The sequence below is a fragment of the Penicillium manginii genome (assembly GCF_028828005.1).
Source record: "Penicillium manginii strain IBT 31320 chromosome Unknown utg000004l:1.0-7231830.0:1.0-7236170.0, whole genome shotgun sequence".
Lineage (NCBI taxonomy): Eukaryota > Fungi > Ascomycota > Eurotiomycetes > Eurotiales > Aspergillaceae > Penicillium > Penicillium manginii.
Window position 1 is genome coordinate 3,886,055 of NW_026643105.1, and position 19,124 is coordinate 3,905,178.

Consider the following 19,124-nt stretch of genomic DNA (forward strand, 5'->3'; position numbering starts at 1 on the left):
CAGAACACAGAGCTTTCCGAGACCAAAGCAGCCGATAACACATTCCAGCGCGCCTGGGAAATGTTGGGCTCACAATCCCACCTGACCCTCGTCGGATAAAATTGACATAATTGAAGTGGTTGTTTTTGTGTGGGGCTTTCTGGGGCGGAAACTTGAAGCATTCCATGTTTCCTACAACGTTTAGGGCTGATTGACCCCTAGGAAAAAATTCATGACAACGACAGTAACAGGTCACATGCTGAAAACTGGGCTTCTATGCCTACCGTGGACAACGATATCGGGAGGTCATTCTCACATCTGGGGGAGACAACGACTTTGGCCTCGCAATGGGAAGAGGACAGATACGATGGCCACTGGATACAAGAGCTCGGGTCCTTCTCGAGACCAGACGACGGAGGAACTCTTCACTTAAATAACATATATCCTGGGGTAGAAGAATTCTCATGATATTTCAACAATAGAGATCTTCCCAAGAGCAGGGGATCTTTTGCTTTAGATAGTAAGTAATACTTCTGACGGTGAGGAGTTGAAAGGTCACATTTCTCATAATTTCACCCTGCACAACCAACCATTCAATAATAATGTCAGAGAAAGGCTGATTGTGCTCTATTAGTATATTTTCCGTGATTAATCCAAATCCATATTGATACACAGGGAAAGAAGAAATCAACTGTACATCATGTGCCACAGACCCAACGTGATTTAGTACTCACTCGAGACTCGGACTCGGAGGCTTTCTATATTAGGAGATACTATGTTAGAATACTGCGAGGAGATAGCCCTGGAGAAAGACACATTATTTCTGATCTAGACTCACACATATAAGCCTTTTTTGTCTATTCATGGTAGCATCCGGCACTCTAGAGCCACCAATAACATTAAATGTATCAATGGATATTAACGGAGACTTTATTTGTGGCGTCAAGGGTTACAGGTATCCCTTAATCTGAAGGTTGGGAAAGCTTTGCGCTCACATTCCTCTCCCATAATCCGTGCACCTTTCCTAACCTATTAACATTGAAGCATCTAGAAAAATATCCCAATCATTATAGCCTAGTACTAAAGTACGTACCTCGAGCAGGCTATATAAAGACCTACCCTCATCTGGGAATAATCTAATACCTTCAAGTTGATACTGGCAAAAGGCACACTGGAACTTGAACCCGCATATTGTACTATCCTAAAGACCCCCAACTTCAACAAAATACCTCTCAAGATGCATTTCTCTCTCCTCACCCTTTTGACTGTCTGTGCCCATGTCACTGCGCTGCCTGAGTTGCTTGGCCGCAATGGCAGATGTGACCGGGCAGCTTGCGAGAGCTTCGCGCATGAGTCGGGCTGGGCGAACCAGGTCTCCACGTGAGTTTTCACAGACACATATTCATATATCCAAGATTCGCGTTCGCTAAAAAGTCCCAGATCCTGGTGTACATCAACCCTTACGGCTACCGTCACCACCACGAATGCCGTTACCACTACGGACACCATCACCGCTACTGCTACCGTCACTACCACGGATGCCGTTACCACTACGGACACCGTCACCTCTACAGCTACCGTCACAACCACGGATGCTGTCACCACTACTGCCACCATCAGTGTGACCACTACTTGCACTCAGACAATTACCTCAAGCGGGGCTTGGGGTACCCACGGGAGTGGGAACTGGTAAACAGATGTCTTTGCTTCCTATGCGAATCTCTAATCGCTTTTGGAATAATACATCTAGGGTTATGAGATCGAGATCTAAACACTTTGTGACAGTAGACATGTACTAGAACAGTCTTCACAACTAATTCAGCTTTACATTGCGTTTTAATTCCAGTCCACAAAGAGACGCTACAGACTCAGAAAATAGTTTATCTTGATCGTACCTACAAGCGCTACCACCTGGGCAGTTTCATACCTGACTTGTAGGTAGAATGGCAGCGACGATTGCGACTGGCGTAAATACTTGAACGTTGCTCTCTGGGAAGAGAGGAACACCAAACATCACGGCACACGGGCTATCCATTAAGATCGATGGACGATATCGTGCAAGAGGCTTCCAATCTATGCCACCCTTGGAAGAAATTCATTTTTGCAGTGTTCACAGAATTTTGTTACCCGATGTAGTATATTTCCTCATTGCCACTTTTATGAATAACGAGTAAATTCTACATTCACCGTCCCGTCTACCGGACATTTGGAGAACTTGGAAAAGAGACGGACAGTAAGGCAGTCGTGGCCAAGGAAATGCGGATAAATTCAAAGCTTTAGGCCGCGGATTTCAGTATCAGGAAGCTACTTAGGTAGAGAGGTCCATAATTTGCCAAGCTGAAACAGTTCGAGTGATGGAGATAATGGATGAGGTTCAATATTCAGTTGTTATTTAATTGCTCAAAGAAAGTCTCCAGAATGGGCAATAGTGAATTATACGGCGTTGGTTCAATTAGGCAACAGGACGTCTACATGGTGGACAATAGTAGGAAATGTCCCTCTTTTGATGCTTTTATGCCAATTCACCTTGGTAGTATTGTATTTTCGATTCATTGTAAAGAGCCCGGATACGATAAGACCAGGAGCGTAGTAGCACTCGACCAAATTCTAAGCAAAGTAAAGAAGAAGGAAAGGGAGCGGGTAAAATGATGAGTACATACCCAGGTATCGAACGTAGGATTCCTTACGGACATAAACAGTAGTAGATAATAGGCACAAAAATTTAGACGCTTCAAATTCTTTTCCTCCTCCAGCGAAGCTATCACAATGTCTTCAGTGAATCGTGACCTCGACATCCTTAAGTTCAAATCGCTAATTGGCCTTAGTACATGTCCTTGCATGCAGTCGTGGAAGAAATCAAACGAATCAAAAACAAAGAGCCAGAATCAATCCTGTAATGGGTCTGGAACTCCATATTGAATTTTCAGTTTCCCGTCCAAGAAGGTTATATAACCAGACCCCAGGATGAGCACACTTCCCAGTCTGGAGAAAAAGGGTACTCAGACCTGCATACCTTTCACTATCGTGGAGAGTCGAGTACAGCGGACAAATTCTTAATTGTCCAGTGCAAGCGAGCAGGATCCGAGACTCGTTCTTCTGTTTGGATCGAAGGGGTCGGGCAATTAAACCACTACTTAGCGGCTACACATAGGACACGTCGAGTCTCAGACCGAAGCCCAGTCTATGGAATCGTGGCCATAGGAAAATCGATGCGGGTGTACAAGTACGATGATGCCAGTCAGTCTGTTGACGATTGGAGCCCCGGTGCCACTGTGGAAGCTGGCAAAGTCTTGGATTTGGTCAAGCATGAGAAAGAGATACAAAGAGTATTAAACCATATTCGTAGATATCATTAAGTATCAAGGCCGTGAGCACTTCAAGAATTGTCTGAGCGAGCGCTAGTAAAAGCCTTCCAGCAAATTTTCAAAATCAATATATCTATTACCTACCCAGGTACTACTTTGTGCTGGCCTCTAGGGTTCAGGCTTCTTAAGAGCAAACATAACCCCAAGCACTCGTTCACGGTTAACCAGACCACTCGGAACGGGCTTACTTTGACCTGCAACTAAACTCATTAAATTAAGCCTCAATTTCCAATCCACTGGAGAGGTATCGGTCGGTTTCTCTAATTCAAAAAACAAACTTTCGCCCAATCGCGATCGCCAGAACCACACAGGAAGCTCCCATCCAAATCCCAAGAGCATATTTTTTAAATTCTGAACATCCTCTACTGTGTACTCTGTGATATGGCAGACATACCCAGAGATCAAAACCATAAGCTCCAATGGAAGGATACTGAAGACAGAGGATGGATGATAGCATTCAGCCTTAGCGGAAATGATAGCTTCTTGAATTTCGGGCACGACAAGCGGACTGTGGGAGACTTCCAAGTCGCATCGTAAGCTTAATGTAAGCTCGGAAGGGCCAGTGAAATCGGGGGATATTCCCCAACAGTCATTGTCCCGCCAGTAGTTTCGATAAATTTGGATCAACTTAGCGAGCTTTATGTTGTTGAGTCTCGGGCATTCGACTTGACCGAACAGGGCCCAGCAATGGGCATGGATAAAATATCCGATAGTCTTATCTTTGTATACTCTAGGCTGTCTTTTGATGTGTGCAGCATAGAATTGAGTAAACACCTGATTATCGTATTGGGGATTTTTCTTCTTTCCGCCGATTCTCGCTTTTGTTGGATCATTCACAGCATAGAAGGGCCCCTGCCAATGCTGTATCGAAGTAATGCCCGTTAGGCGGTACTTGGTAGCAGAGTCCTTGATAACTGAGCTAATTAGAAAACCCGGAACAATTTAACACTAATTAACTTGACAGAGGCTTACTAGCTCGACAGAGGCAAGACCATACCCGAGGAAACTTGCCTACATGGTAGGTCAATTCTAGTACCTCATCTGATGATACTAAAACATCATGTTTAGGATCGGACTTCGAAAGCCTTTTCCAATATTGTTTGTTGAATTTCGAATATTCTTGAGGCATTTCCAACCTGTCTGTGGATCGAATTGCCACTCCACACAAGAGACAAATTGGCTCTGGCAAAACGCCCGAAGTAGAAGGGGGTTGACGTGCCATAATGAAGGTAATGATAAGTGAATATTCGAAATCATTTGGAAATATGGAGTTAGCATTTTTAATAACATGACATCATAGTGATTGCTTGATTATCAGATTATGTGAAGCTACGTACATACGGGTTACCTGAGTCTCGGGACACAGTAGTAAATTAAGCTACGGCGGGTTAGCGTATCGCTTTTCAATACAGCCAGAGTTAACTTACAGGAGCTTAGGAAATAATCTAGGATTGATCAGGTCCGTAGTACTCACGGCGAGGGGCTGAACGCTAAAACGGAAAGAGAAAGCCAAGAATTGCCACTCATTGTCTGGTATAAACTATGTACAAAATACAAACAAAGAAGAAGAAGAAGAAGAAGAAGAAGAAGAAGAAGAAAAATGATCGTCGGTCTGGGGATCTTAAAAGAAAGAGAAAAATATCAGCCTCAGTAAAACCTTTAGCTTCTCTTATTAGACATATGGACTTTCCTCGGATAACCAATGTTCCTAGGTGACCGATTTTGCAGCAAATTCTGTGATACACATGCCCACTTCATTGTCTACTTTTGTTTCTAATAAACAGTTGATGCACCAAAAATCTAGTATTGAATTACTACTTATTTCCAGTATGGGATTCAAAGTGCGAGTACATTTTAACATAACAGTATGATACTAGTAGTATACCTAGGGAAGGAATAACATAATTCTGTAAATTGCTTCATTCAGTACATCCCCAGTCCACTATTGTATAGGTATATTTATTATATTTCCCCTCTGAGTCGACTGGTGGAGAATTTCAAGTTGAACTCGCCCATCGATGGCACCTAAGCAAGAACCCTGCAATGTATCAGGCGCCATGCATCTCTACCCCTCCCTATGTCGGGGATGAATATTGGGACATATAATTCCAAGACCCGTCCCAGTGATATTGTTGATCCAGTAATACTCCTGGTAGGGATTCTCATCCAACCCAGGCATCTCCAATTCCTAGTCTGCGGCCGGTGGCACACAAGGTACCGTGGCACTTTCAGATTGTCATACCCTCTCCTAGTAGGGCATTTTTGAGATCGCAGTCGCAAGTTTCATGATAAAGCGCACGAGTATTGACTTGGTACAGGCGAATAAGACATTTTTTCACCTAGTAATCACCATAGAAATAAAATACCTGGGGGATCGGAGGGTCTGGCCTTTTGCTGACAGACCAGAAAGGGTCACAGCGGACGGTTTCACCTAGCTATAGACTCAATGATGATTGTACAGTAGAAAAAGTCTTTCTTTAAATACTTCTTCCTGGTTCTTCGTCATCATCCTTCCCTTTTTATTTTGTGATCAACATGGCAACTACAGCTGCACTCCCCTTAACGACGACTTTCTCACCCCCGGCCGACTGCACCACCGATTCCTACCATGTCCTAAGGTCAGCGAGCTCGAATTATTCTTGGTGGTGGACTAGTCTAGGCACGTCGGACTGGTCTACCTGCTTCCCGTCCGGCTATCAGCCTACTGGTTATTTCTCCCCGGGCGTGTGTCCGGAGGGTTATGCCCCTGTCGACCAGACGTGTATATCATCCGATGAGGAGACCCAGGCAACATGTTGTCCAAGGTAAGCAATTATCATCTTGAACTTCAAGTTATGGGCCATGAATCAATCACTACGTCTGACCTGACACCGATGTCCTAGTTTTATAATACACAAAGCGGCTATGACTGGCCTTGGTATAGTTCAAACCCATGCACCTCAACAGTCACCGACACCGCAAACATTCACCTTTTTTTTACGTGGCAAAATAAAGTATCCATAGAAACAGGAATCTACGGCATCAACGCGAAGGGAATCTCAATACGCTGGAAGCCAGACGACTTCCCATCGCAAACGGCGACACCTACAGCAGGAAACGCAAAGTCTACGCAAAGCGGAGGAAGTCATCCCAATACAAAAAGCAGCGGGCTATCGATTGGCACAAAAGCTGGAATTGGAGTCGCGTCCGCTTTAGGGACCACTACTCTTCTGGTTATTTTTTCCCTCGTATATCGTAGAAGGCGAAAGACGGGCTTGAATGTGATCGTTCGATCAGATAAACCAAGGGAATCAGACTCGAGGCCAATCCACGAGGCATCCCGGGGCTCCGTATATGAGATATACTCGGGTATTGGAGCATATGATGGCATTCACGAGATGGAGTCGTCTGGTTCAGCCACCAACCCGGTTGAAATGCCGACATGCACTTGAGAGCCCCCTGTACTCTAGTCGAGTAATTCTCATCCGAAGGGCGAAATTAGCAAAAGAAATATTTGAAAAATAAGCCCTATTGTATTAGGGCAGAGATCTCCATGTTTATTAACAACTACCAGCCAACACTGGCACTGAATCGATCGAAACCATGTCACACATGGTATCGAAATGTGAGCGAGGGCGAGGCCCTCACTCCAGACAGTATTTTCCCATGTTCTTCAGAGCTGCGCGAGGATGACGGTGAAGTTAATCAGTGGGATCGCATCCTTACAATGCTTTTCAAACTCTGTAATTAGAGCGTCAACCATGCTCCGTGCTTCCGATTCATTCTTGGCTTCTCCGGTGATCAGCATACAAGGGACGAGCATCGCTTGCAAAACGCCAATCACCCATTCCTCCGCAGCAGCATGTAGGTATTTCTTTCCCTTGGTGGTGTATGTCTTACGCTGGACGGATCGGAATCCACCAGCGCTGAGCTCCTCAAAGACGCGGTTGGGTGCGAAGGGGCTCAGCCCCTTCATAATCATAGCGTGGTTGACAACCTCGCACATCTTGACGACTGCGGGGATTTGGGCGGGTGTTTGGTCGGTGTAGAAGGCTTTGAGATCAAGTTCCTCCCACTGTATGTATCCGTTTGGCTCTATGATTGGCAGTGGTTAGTACCGATTGCTGATTGTTGGAACTGGAGGAATCGGTACATATACATACTCAGAAGCTCGCGCGCGTTCTTGATGGCAACTCTGTATTGCTCCTTCTTGATCGCTGTCGACAACAGACGGATGTGCACGAGGTCATAACTTCTCTTGTTCTGTGCGGGCCATTCGTGCAGGATATCATGCACACTCAGGGGAATTGACCGGTGCTCAGGGTCGCGAATCGGGTGGTCAGTAGGAAACTGAGCTGCCGAAATGTCGAAACCGTGAAGATGGGGTCGGGGGAGGCTGCTAGTGACTAGAGACTTCTCGAATGCCTCCAGCCAGATTCTTCGTGTCAGGTTAGATGGGTTAGCTTCTTGATTCTTGATGCTATTCAAGCTTTGTGTTGGTGTGTGGAGTCTTGCATACCCAGTCCCAGTTCCCACGTCGGCGATAGCTTTGATCTGCTTCTTGTGAATGAAGGGGTCGATGTAGTTGCCGTTCAGGAGCTTGATCAGAAAGTGATGCTGTTTGTTCAGACTAGCATTCGAGGAACAATCAATTAGCGTGGTGTTCAAGATGGGATGGGAATGGTCTCAGTAAACTTGGCAGCCGGGTGCACACTCGAGATGATTCCACGCAGAATTCAAGCCCACCGACGAGGTTTATGCTTTCTTGACGATAATTAGCGTAGAAAGGCTTGAGTTGACCTTTTCCAATCGTTATAATGCCTGGGTCAGCATACAGTGAGGAAACTGGTGTTTTGGAGTCCAGGCCCTCGGCCCATATGCAAGATCCGAGACAAGATTGAATCTGGGGCACATGGCTTTGCAGGAACATGAGAGTCTCGAAAAATCACAGCAAGCATGTTAATTCTTGAGTGATATACTCTCGCAAGGTATAGGAGCAGGAATGGAGTGTTGTAAACAAAGATGGGCAACTCACCGTTCACTCTCGACGCGATCTCGGGTCAGCAGATAGTTCTGCTGATACAGTTGACTGTATGGCATGTTTGCGAGATTCTTGGCAAAGTAGCAAAACCTGTAAGTTGAATGAGAAAAAAGATAGCCAGAGTAGGAAAGAGGGGTATGGTAATGGAGAGTGGGTTGGTGAGTGGACTTACGGAGCAGTGGATCGAGAACGCGCCGTATACAGCGAGGCCTTCCAATCAAGCCAATAGAGATTAGCCATTTTATTCCTGCCAGAATTCTACACTTAGTTTCTCTCTAGCATAGTATCTGGTTGGCGTGGTCGATCGAAATCTACAAGCAGAGGATCTCTGTGACCTTGCAAAGGCGACAGCAATGGGGACCGCGATGAAGAGACGGTGCATCCAGTCTTGAGTTACTACGCAGTATTATTACCATCTTTTAAATGCCTTGAGACTATACGGTCCTTTAAAGTAGTGACACCTTCAAGTTGGTTTAATTGGACCCTGAAGTAGGGGAGATAGACCGTACTCCACACAGGCCCTAGCCTGAACCTTATATTGCTGCCTCGCTACGGAGTAGATGGGGTGGCCTCCCAGCCTAACTCGGAAATCCGGACAGATCAATTAATCAAATGAATATACAAGTTCATACTGGCCTTATGCTCTCAAAATCACTGCACAAGACACAACACAAGCCTCAAAAAGACACTTGTTCGACCAATTTAGTTCGATGTGATACCTTAGCCTACGGAGTGTAGCACAAACATTCACAGAAACAGTGTGCATGGATGCAAGATAAAATTTGGTATAATTTACACATTTCAAAGAAAGTAAAACAGTGCAAAAGAACCCCAGAAAAAAAAAGAAACTAGCTAAACCCGCAGGAAAATGCTTTCAAACCTTGTCCACTAAATGCGCGAAAACATATCGGAAAATCTCTCGACTTTTGTACAAATTCTCCACCCTCATCCGCTCATTGTCCAAGTGAGCGTTATCACTGGCTTGACCACAGGGAAGGTTGGCAGCAGGTGCGGAGAATTCCTTCTCCAGAAATCGGATGGTAGGGATAGAGCCACCCTCGCGGATGAAGATCGGCTTCACGCCAGATCGGGTGTCTTGCGATGGCGAAATTGGGAGGTCTGAAGTGTCGCTCTGCGGTTCGGATTGCGATCGAACGGGAAGAGAGAGTGATTCACTGGAAGAAGCTGATGCGGCTGCTGCTTGAGTAAGTGTTGACGAAGTCGGCACATTGCCACTTTGCTGTGCAGAGCGCCTGCGCGCCGCGGCTTTGCCTGCGGAGGAAGTTGTCGTTGATGTAATGACGCGATCAACATGGGAAGCAAGACTATCGGATGAATCTTGGCGGAGAAGGGTGTGGGCTGCCGATGGTTTGCTGGTAGGGGTCGCGCGACCATTTGTGAGCTGTGGCACGGCTGGGTATTGATGCTTTGATGTTTGTTCATTCGGTGTCCATGCTGCGGTGATTGCGTCGGAAAGTGTTGCGAAAATCTGGTTGTCAGGATCGCCAAGCCATGCATCTGATTTACCCGTGATCTCTACCGTAAGGTCATTCTGCGATTCAAGCAAGTCAAATTGCTCTTGGGCGAAGGCAGTTAAATTTGCTGCAACGTCATCGGCCTCTTGGTCGGGGACGATACGGATGGAGAGGCTTGCCTTGGCCTTGCGCGCGATCGTGGTCGTTCCGCTCTTGCTTCCTGGTACCTCCATCGAGTGGATAGTCAAAGAGGGTTCACGCCAACGGTATGTGAGTGATTTGATCAAGGCTTGGCTACTGGGAATCTCGGGGTGGTGAGGTAGCAGGACGTCGGCGATAGCCTGGAATCGCTTCTCCTCAGCCTCTGTGGGCGGCTTGACAGTGTCATGGAAACCGGGAAGATTAATCTTGCCCTTCCGTCCGACCAAGGTTGATACCAAAAGCGACAAGTCCTTGATAGGCTCGTCCAAAAGAGCACTGCCATCAATACCACTGTGCAGATCTGGGTGATCACTTGTCACTACCAGATTGGCATGTACAACACCTCGGAGTCCGTATGTCAAGCAAGGGTTATAGTCGTCTAGCCAGTAGCTGTTGGCTAGTAGAATCCAGTCCACAGGGCCAATTTCCTCTTTATGCTCTCGCACTGTTTGGTGGAATCCCTGAGATCCCGACTCTTCCTCGCCCTCGATGATGAACACCACATTGCAGCGAAGAGACTTCGTGCGGGCCAAGTCAGCCGCGGCATAGAGGGATGCTAAAATGGGGCCTTTGTTATCCGACACACCACGGCCGTAGAGGAAACCGTTGATCGACGTGAGTTGATATGGGTCCGATTTCCACTTGGGTCTGTTTGCATCCGCACCGACAACGTCGTAGTGGCCATAAAAGAGAATGGTCTTATCAACCTTTTCAGGAGAGGTCGCATTAAATCTGGCATAGACGATAGGATTGGTATCCTGGCCAGTGGTGAGTAGCTTTGTCTTCGCACCAAGGTAGTTGCAGTGTCGACGAAGGAACGCAGCACCTTGGTTGCACTCGCCGGCAAATTTCGGGCTTGCTGACACCGTTTTGAATGACACGAACTTTGCTAGGCTATTAACCATTTCATCGTTACTGATGGGCGGGAGTTCTTCTTGAGTCAGGAAAAACTCTGTGAGATCCCATATCCCCACCGTGTTGTCATTTCCACCAGTGGCATAGATATGACGGTCCTTAAATCGACCAGCCGCGGATGCCAGCATAGTACCTTCATGAGCAACCCAGCTGCCGACCTCCTCGAAGCGAGAGTTGAATTTCTATAACGGTTAGTCAAATTTAAGTCGGTTGGGCGTGGCGGGAGAAATTAATATACATACCTTGACTACTCCAGTAGAATCACCGCAGATTGCAACACCTTGGATAACATGGACTGCCCACAGGTCGCCGATATGGCGAGATATCCGTTTAACAAGCTGCTGTGAGTCCAGATTCCAGATATTCAAAGCGCCACCTGCAAGACCACAGTATAACAATGAACCTTCAACCGCGATCGACAGAACAGGGTCTCCATTCTGGAGCTTCGCGATCTGCGACGGAGCAGCGCCGGGAGTTTGACCAAGACGCCAAAGCTTCACTACGCCATCACCCGAGCCCGTCAATAGCGCCTCCTCGGATGGTGCCGATTCAATCAAGCCCTTGACAAGTAACATGGAGTAAACATATCCATGGTGAGCGAAGATTTTATGATGGTCTCGCTTGAAAGTTAGAACCCGTCCGCCTTCCGATACGGACTGGGCGCCATCTGATGGTCGAGGAGCCCTCGTCCCATCCGGGCCTTTTGAATCGAAGAAGCGATGGGCCCGTTTAGATGGATGAGCGGCTGAGGCCTTCTGGTTGAGAGTCGAGCCTTCTTCAGACAAATCACACCACTGGTGGAGTCAATGACGTGCTCGTATAGATCGACAAGGGGGATGCTTACTTGAATGCTAGTATTTTGAGCACCACAATATAATGTTTGATTGTTGGCCGAATAGACCACGGTAAAGATATCACCCACATCATGGTGGGAGTAGATGGAATAGAGGCGCTCAAAAGTCCTCGTTGACCAAACCTATGCGGTATGAGCCTGGGATGTTCACACTTATTGCGGCCCAGGGAAACAATTACTCACATTGATCACAGAATCACCGCCACTGGAGAACAATAGATTGCCATCGTCTGACAGATATAATCCCAGCACACTCTCTTTGTGTGCATGCACGGAATAGACGAGATCGTATGTCTCGAGCGACCACGCCTGGAAAAGGTTAGAATGTGACTCTTTAACTTGAAAATGCAACGCAGTAGTTCCACAAAGGAATAATGTTCGAAATGCCGCAGGAAAGAAGCAATTATAGACGACTTACCACAATGTCACCTCCTTGCAAACCGGCAAAGACGCACTCCTCGTCAATGACCAAAGCAAGGACAGAGCGACTGGCCAAAACACGGTGACCTATTCCGCAATCACTCTGGGGCTGCAACGCACTACCCGCATCATCGGCGGATGGGGCAGGCGATCGCGCGTCCGATCCCCAGGACTTGGAGTGGTCCTCCAAGTCGGAGGTGCTTCCTGAATCCGCTGGATCCATCGCTAGTCAGCCAAGACCAAGATCAAAAGCAAATAAGGATCAAATCCAACAAAAAAGAAAAAGAATAAATCAAAAGGGTATGATCAAGTGCAATTCATTCAAGTCAATTGATTCATTGGGCCATTGAGGGAAATCTGGGGGAGAAGAAGGTGCGGGCAGCAGAATGGGAAATGAATCATAAGGTCGGCGGTGACGGTGCGGGAACAACAAAAATCACAATCCCCCCCTAACAAACATTGAATTGCATCATCGCCAAAGTATTCGACTCACCACCCCTAGCATATCTGTATTTGTGATTCCAGCAACACACGGGTCTAAAAAAGGGGAGGCTCTTGGTCAGTGAGTGAATATTTATGCCCAGGTCGGATATGATCTGCTTTGAATCGTGACCACTGTCGGTCGCATAGCTCCGATCACTGGGGCTAGGCTAGCCATAGGAGCGTTTTCTTCAACGAAAAAAGTGGACTCACCGAGGCTCCCACAGAAGGCGTGCTATGGGAGATTGAGGAGATTGTTGGGAACTGTTAAGCACGGCCATTATTGTAGATCACGTTTTAGGAGAATGGCAGTAGCAGCAGGCAAAGTTAGGGTGAAAGCAACAACGGGGAGAGTGACTGATCTGAATGTGAACATGACCTATCGTATAGTTCATAAATCTTGTCAGCTTCCAGAAGGAATATGGAAAATAGAAATGAAGTTAGGTGGGAATGGAAATGGAAATGGAAGCCAAGTCAAGGCACGACAGAAGCAACTACACCGACGGTGATCGACCGGGAGATAAGCCAGATGACCTCCCCCTGAGATGTTTCATTGTCTGTTTGTTTCTGTTGACTACTGGTACATACGTGGAATGAACTAGTTATGGATAGGGGGATCCATGACTCCTTTGTGAAGCCATCAGCTGCACAGGGATGGCACCATTTGTCGCCATCGCCAGGATTGCAATCGGCCAGGGGACTATATCCTTCATCTTAGCACAATGAGTATGCTCCGTAAAAAGAATCTACTTGACTGTAGGTAGTCACAGGCAGTAATATAACCAGCCAACTATAGTGTAATGTACAGCTGCTCAGCACCGCCACAGTGGCTGGATAATATCCGCAGGGTGCTGTCAGCCACAGTGGCGGTCACAGCACGGGCCAATCAGCGTGCGGGGGTCACCGCTGTTTGTACTCCGCAGTACAAAATCGGAGAAATCGGAGTACTCACTGCATTATCGTTGGTACTTTAGACCCAGACCCAGTACGGAGTAGATCCAGTAGCTAACTATAGCTATCTCTAACTAAATGACTAGTCGCGAGAAGGTGCAAGCTCCGCTCTTTCATTAATATCCGCGCAGACTTTTCTAGTCGGTCAGCCCTGCCGTCTCTATAGTCGCAATATAAGTACAGGTACAAACCACCAATAACTTCCAGTAACCACCAGTGACTAAACTTCCAGTAACACAGTGTGATTATCTCCTCACACACAACATCGGCGCCAATCGCAAACTCACGCAGAGCAGATTTTGCGCAAATCACACCCCGCCAACAATCCCGAGTCTCCCCACTCCGCGGTCTGCGCGCTTTGCTGCCCATTTCACTCAGCTGTGCCCAGCCTTTGATTCGCTTCTGCCTTCGCATCACTGACACCCGATTCTGCCCTACGAAACATCCAAACCCGCTCCGCTGTTCGCTGTTCGCTGCTCTGCCCAACTGCTGTAACCCGCCCTGCACGCTGATGCCATCGCCCCCCAGCCACCACGCATCACTTTTTTCCCCAGCTTTAAGAGGAACTCCTGAGTACCTTGAACTTTTTCCGATCGGATTTCGCCGCTGATCATTTTCTCCTTTTTGTTCCTTTTTCTGCCTTGAATAATTCATTTGGGCATTCCTTTCTATTTTCCTTTTTTTTTTATACGGGGCTGCCGTGCAAACCAGTTTATTTTCCGTCCTCTCCTGAAGTTGTACCAAAGTCCCCCAGGTACTTCCGCCATTTCATTTATATCTCGCCCAGCACCCCTGAACACTCTTCACACCGCTACGTTTCTTCCACTGGGAATTCCTATCATTCGACCTGTCGATCTCACCCCGTCTGATGAGTGATCTTCCTTGTCCGGCAGTCATCAAAGACTATTCTTTGCGATGCCGCTAGGCCAAACGATCGCCGTGATTGATAAATCCGGAAAAGTCGTCAGCACTGTAAGTCGTATGCAAAGCCCTCTTCTATACATCTTCCAGTCTAATCCTAGTCTTTTGTCTCTAGAGTAAGCAGCTTTTTGGTGTCTTCAGCCAGGCGAAACAAGCTTATCGCGAGCGCAAGTCCCACTTTGATTCGGAGCGCAGTGCCAAGGTCGCGGAGCAGCAGGCTCTCCAGGGCCTCGCCAACTACCAGATCGATGATGCGCCATCAGAACGATCAGGACGCAGTCGCGGAACAAGGTCTCGCCATCATTCAACACGACATCGTTCTCGAGCTCCTTCACACTATGAGCAAGACCTACACTCGGTAGCGCCCAGCCGAGCGGGGTCTCGATATGCTCCGTCACAGGCTATCGCCCGCCGGCATACCCACCACGATGTCACAGTTCGAGAACCCATTCGCCCGGATACCGCTCGGTCCAAGTCAGATGCCAATATAGATATGGATCTTGCCTATGGAGAGGCCCACCCAGATGCCCTCTCAAAATATGATCCGGTGCCTGTTGGGGATGAGAAGCAGCAGCTGAATGGACTGGTCGACCGTGCCCAGTGGCTCCTCGAAGAAGCGCACTGTGTGCAACACAGCGCCACCGCAACCATCTCTCACCTTCAAAAAAACCCTGATGCTATGGCCGCAGTCGCCCTCACTCTTGCCGAAATCAGCAACCTTGCTAGCAAAATGGGCCCGGCTGCACTCTCTGCTTTCAAAGCCGGCGCACCATCCGTATTTGCATTACTTGCCAGCCCCCAATTCCTCATCGCCGCCGGTGTCGGTCTCGGCGTCACCGTTGTCATGTTCGGTGGATACAAGATTATCAAACAGATCAAAGGCGGTGCCACAACACCAACTACAACTACAACAGCCGAGAAACAAGAATCTACTGGAATGGATGAGATGATGGAGTTTGACGTGGAACACCTCAGCGGCGTCGAAATGTGGCGCAGAGGTGTCGCCGATATGGAAGCCATGAGTCTGGGCACATCGGTGGACGGCGAATTCATTACCCCCACTGCAGCCGCCATGTCTGGAATCGATGTCACAACCGCCCGTGCGCAGCGCGATCCCCGATTCAAATTCGAGGACGACGGTTCTGTCGCATCATCGCGTCGATCCCATCGTTCCCACCGTTCCCATCGCTCTCGAACTTCGCGGGCACACTCCGAAGCACCCACCAGTCGCTCAAAGAGGGAACCCGATACTAGATCCAGAGCACCAACCTCTTTCTTCTCCAAGTCTACAAAGGCCCCTCCTCCAAAGCCTTCCAGCAGGGCACCCAGCCGAGCTCCAAGCCGAGCACCGAGTCAAGTCCCTTCCAAGGCCCCTTCAAAAGCTCCCTCCAAAGCCCCCTCGAAATCCTCACCATATGTGTCCGAGAGAGAAAAACCACCGAAAGACGCAAAGAAGAAGAAGGGCCCGAGTCGCTTGCGTCTCATGTTTACCGCTTAACCTTCCTTGTCCCGAAGACGTCTAGAGCCGCGAGGCTTTTTAGTGGACTTTATACTGTACATTTTCAGCTCACGACAGTTCGCATCATACATACTCCCAGTCCCAGCTTTCATGATAACGACCCAAACCTCAACTCATGTCTTATGTCGATTACCCTTGTCGTTTTTCGTTTTCAACATCCTCAGCTTTGCATCTATTTGATTCTTATTTTCAAGAAAAATTCCGATGTGAACATATTATTTTGAAGTTTTTAGGAAGCATATCTTTGGCGTTGTGGAATACTACCTTACTATCTTTTCATTTCTTGCGGGTATCGGAGGGGTTGGATCAAACCCAGCGTCTTTAGATAATAAAAATACAAACAAGCGATTTTATCATGAGAAAACCAAATAGTACTTCGAAATTGTCTAAATCGTGGTAGTAGTAGCAAATATCCGGCAGTTTACACTTTCTACTAGTACTAGCCCTGGAGTTAGTAGTGTTCCCCCTTCTGTCCACTCTTCGCATTTACAGCATCCAAGTGAGCAGCCTCCCGAATCAAACACCGATACGACTCAAATTTCCGAGCCGGAATTCGCGCCGCAAAAATCTCATCCAACTCTTCCAAAGACCGACCTTTCATCTCCGGCATAAAGAAGTAGAAAAACACTACGCAAAGCAAGTTCGACGCTGTCCAGATATACCCATATCGAGCCCCCTGCATAACCCTGTTAGTGCCAGATCCACCGCAGAAGACAGATTATTACATCATGATGCAGGTGCTCACTCACCCAATTGAGATGCTCCGGATTAATAAAATAAGGTGTGCAGAAATTCACAAGCCAGGCGAGTAGATAACCCAACGAGGTCGCCGTGCCAACCGTCCATGCTCGCAGTCTCGAACTCACCAATTCTGTTGCAACGGGGTAGCTCGCCGCGCCAACACAGCCGTTGTAGAAGAACATGAACAGTGCCGTGAAGGCCACTAGCGTTTGGCCTGTCTGCAAGGAGTTGGGACTCACGGACGCCGCGATCGCACTAGCTAGCTGGCAAAGTCCGCAGGCGACGGCGCCAAGAATGAGTATCGAGCGACGCCCGAGCCATTCCCGGATGGCGTACATTCCGATATTGACGCCCAGAAAGCCGAAGCAGGTATTCATGATGGAGAACTCGAAGGCCTTTGCAATACCGCAGACGGTGAAGAAGTATGTTTGGTAGCCGATGAGAAACCAGACGCCTGAGGCTGTTTGGCAGCCGATCATGCAGTAGCAGAGGATTGTTCGGCGCAGTTCGACGCCTGAAGAAAATTAGACTGTACTGGCGTAGATTATTTTCGTCAGAAGGCAATTTGCTTACCTCGGAACATGTCCAGTGCAGCGACATCCCCTTGCGTGCGCTTCTCCTCTTCAACACCCTTAACCATCTCGGCCCACTCAACCTCCAGCAGAGTTGGAATGACACTCGTGCTCTCAACACTCCCATTTTCATCCCCACTATTGTACCCCGGGGCAATCGCAAGGATCTTCGCGTAACTCGAACCCCGAAGCTGCTCCAACGCCTTCCTCGCGGCATCCTCCTTACCCCGATGGAGCAGCCACCGAGGACTCTCCGGGACAAAGAATAAAGCAACGAAGAGCAGTGCCGGAACAATATAAAGACAAGCCAGAGGAATCCTATAGGATAACGCATCCATCCGCTCTTTAGTCTTATTATCCACAACAGCGCCCATGATACTCCCAATATTCACCCAATAAGCGAATAACGCGACCATCACCCCACGCATGTGCGCCGGTGCTGCCTCAGCGGTATAGATGTTGGAAAATGTAACGAGAAAGCCATTAGCGAAGCCAAGTAACAGCCGACCTAGATATAACACCCCGGCCGAAGAAGTTCCGATTTGGATACCGCATGCGATGGCGTTGACGACACAGGCTAGCCACAGTGCCTGGCGACGGCCCAAGTAAGAGGAGAAGAATCCCGCAACGAGAGATGAAACGAAGGAGCCCAGCGTGAGGAGGGATGTGATCAACTGCTGTACTGTACTCTGATTGGGGTTAGTTTAGACCAGTTCGGTTGGAGTGTATTTGCTCACATCAATCGCGTACCCGGTGTCACTATCTGGCGATGGGTATCCAAATACTTTGAGAAAGCCGGGCATTGCTTGCAAGGATCCCACTGCGGCAAGGTCAAATCCATACTGCATGTTCGCCATGGAAACAAGACAGCAGAGAAGAAGACACTTTCGATTCTGCCATAGCGTAGTCGAGGACAGAATTTTATCCATGGCGAGGAGGTGCAGATCCGGTCTTCAATTACGGGCTTGGAGGACTGGGACAAGGCTGGATGAGTGAATCCAGGAAGAAAAGTAAACACACATATACCTAGGTAACGAGCGAGATTGTTCATCGTTCGGTTGATGGACTTCCAGCACTACCGAGGATCGCGGGAGGGGTCAAGCCACATTCCAATATCCCAATCCCAATACGCCGAACTAGGTGAGCTCTTCCTGTATTTAGGAATCGATCTGCTTGTTTCTGCGGCCTGGTAGAAAACAAGCCGATTGAATGCCCCCACAACCCCCGCATATCGGTTCCAGGGCCTGGGAAATCTGGGGCAGGCGGCCCCACCGAACATGGGGTATGAGACATGTTTAAGACTTAAATTTGATGGGACTTGATATGTATTGTTTCTCAGTATCGGAAGAAAGTAATATACTACACGGCACAGGGATGTGAAAATGGTATGCCGAAATCTGAAGCACTGCTGTCAGTCTCAACATTCACTCGTGTTGTAAACAAACCCTCCAAAACACGACTAGAAGCCTTCTATCCTGGCGATGCTCTCTTGAGGCCGAATATGTGGGGCCCTTGAGGTATACAAGGCGCATTGATGCACCTAGGCCATGTTCTCCCCGGTGCAGCACCTTATACTTCTCCGGGTCTAATGTCTGGAGGCGGGGTTTGCGTCAGTCCCTGGTCCCATTCAGCCTGACGCCCGGGTGATAATCTTGAACACACTCCCTTCCATTGGCGCCCGCAATATATCTAGTACTAATCCTAGTCTTGCT

At 48.1% G+C, this 19,124-nt stretch overlaps 7 protein-coding genes across 7 annotated transcripts; 3 read left to right on the forward strand and 4 right to left on the reverse strand.

Moving 5' to 3' along the window:
- Nucleotides 1-1,216: 1,216 nt before the first annotated feature.
- Nucleotides 1,217-1,672, forward strand: N7533_005157 (uncharacterized protein; the record flags this gene model as incomplete). The annotated part of the gene is made up of 2 exons (XM_057101807.1): nt 1,217-1,359; nt 1,420-1,672. 2 exons carry the CDS (start codon nt 1,217-1,219, stop codon nt 1,670-1,672), a joined length of 396 nt encoding a protein of 131 aa, XP_056961437.1.
- Nucleotides 1,673-3,452: 1,780 nt separating this feature from the next.
- Nucleotides 3,453-4,566, reverse strand: N7533_005158 (uncharacterized protein; the record flags this gene model as incomplete). Its single annotated transcript, XM_057101808.1, has 2 exons — nt 3,453-4,258; nt 4,317-4,566. The coding sequence occupies 2 exons, from the start codon at nt 4,564-4,566 to the stop codon at nt 3,453-3,455; spliced, it is 1,056 nt and encodes a 351-aa protein (XP_056961438.1).
- A 1,313-nt stretch (nt 4,567-5,879) lies between these two features.
- On the forward strand, nt 5,880-6,775 carry N7533_005159 (uncharacterized protein; the record flags this gene model as incomplete). The annotated part of the gene is made up of 2 exons (XM_057101809.1): nt 5,880-6,148; nt 6,244-6,775. 2 exons carry the CDS (start codon nt 5,880-5,882, stop codon nt 6,773-6,775), a joined length of 801 nt encoding a protein of 266 aa, XP_056961439.1.
- A 221-nt stretch (nt 6,776-6,996) lies between these two features.
- N7533_005160 (putative LaeA-like methyltransferase) lies at nt 6,997-8,423 on the reverse strand (the record flags this gene model as incomplete). The annotated part of the gene is made up of 4 exons (XM_057101810.1): nt 6,997-7,418; nt 7,487-7,761; nt 7,843-7,953; nt 8,359-8,423. 4 exons carry the CDS (start codon nt 8,421-8,423, stop codon nt 6,997-6,999), a joined length of 873 nt encoding a protein of 290 aa, XP_056961440.1.
- An 815-nt stretch (nt 8,424-9,238) lies between these two features.
- Nucleotides 9,239-12,451, reverse strand: N7533_005161 (glutamine amidotransferase subunit DUG2; the record flags this gene model as incomplete). Its single annotated transcript, XM_057101811.1, has 5 exons — nt 9,239-11,137; nt 11,198-11,749; nt 11,800-11,931; nt 11,992-12,117; nt 12,227-12,451. The coding sequence occupies 5 exons, from the start codon at nt 12,449-12,451 to the stop codon at nt 9,239-9,241; spliced, it is 2,934 nt and encodes a 977-aa protein (XP_056961441.1).
- A 2,123-nt stretch (nt 12,452-14,574) lies between these two features.
- Nucleotides 14,575-16,078, forward strand: N7533_005162 (uncharacterized protein; the record flags this gene model as incomplete). The annotated part of the gene is made up of 2 exons (XM_057101812.1): nt 14,575-14,631; nt 14,696-16,078. The coding sequence occupies 2 exons, from the start codon at nt 14,575-14,577 to the stop codon at nt 16,076-16,078; spliced, it is 1,440 nt and encodes a 479-aa protein (XP_056961442.1).
- Nucleotides 16,079-16,550: 472 nt separating this feature from the next.
- Nucleotides 16,551-18,341, reverse strand: N7533_005163 (uncharacterized protein; the record flags this gene model as incomplete). Its single annotated transcript, XM_057101813.1, has 4 exons — nt 16,551-16,775; nt 16,849-17,354; nt 17,414-18,101; nt 18,123-18,341. The coding sequence occupies 4 exons, from the start codon at nt 18,339-18,341 to the stop codon at nt 16,551-16,553; spliced, it is 1,638 nt and encodes a 545-aa protein (XP_056961443.1).
- Nucleotides 18,342-19,124: the final 783 nt, after the last annotated feature.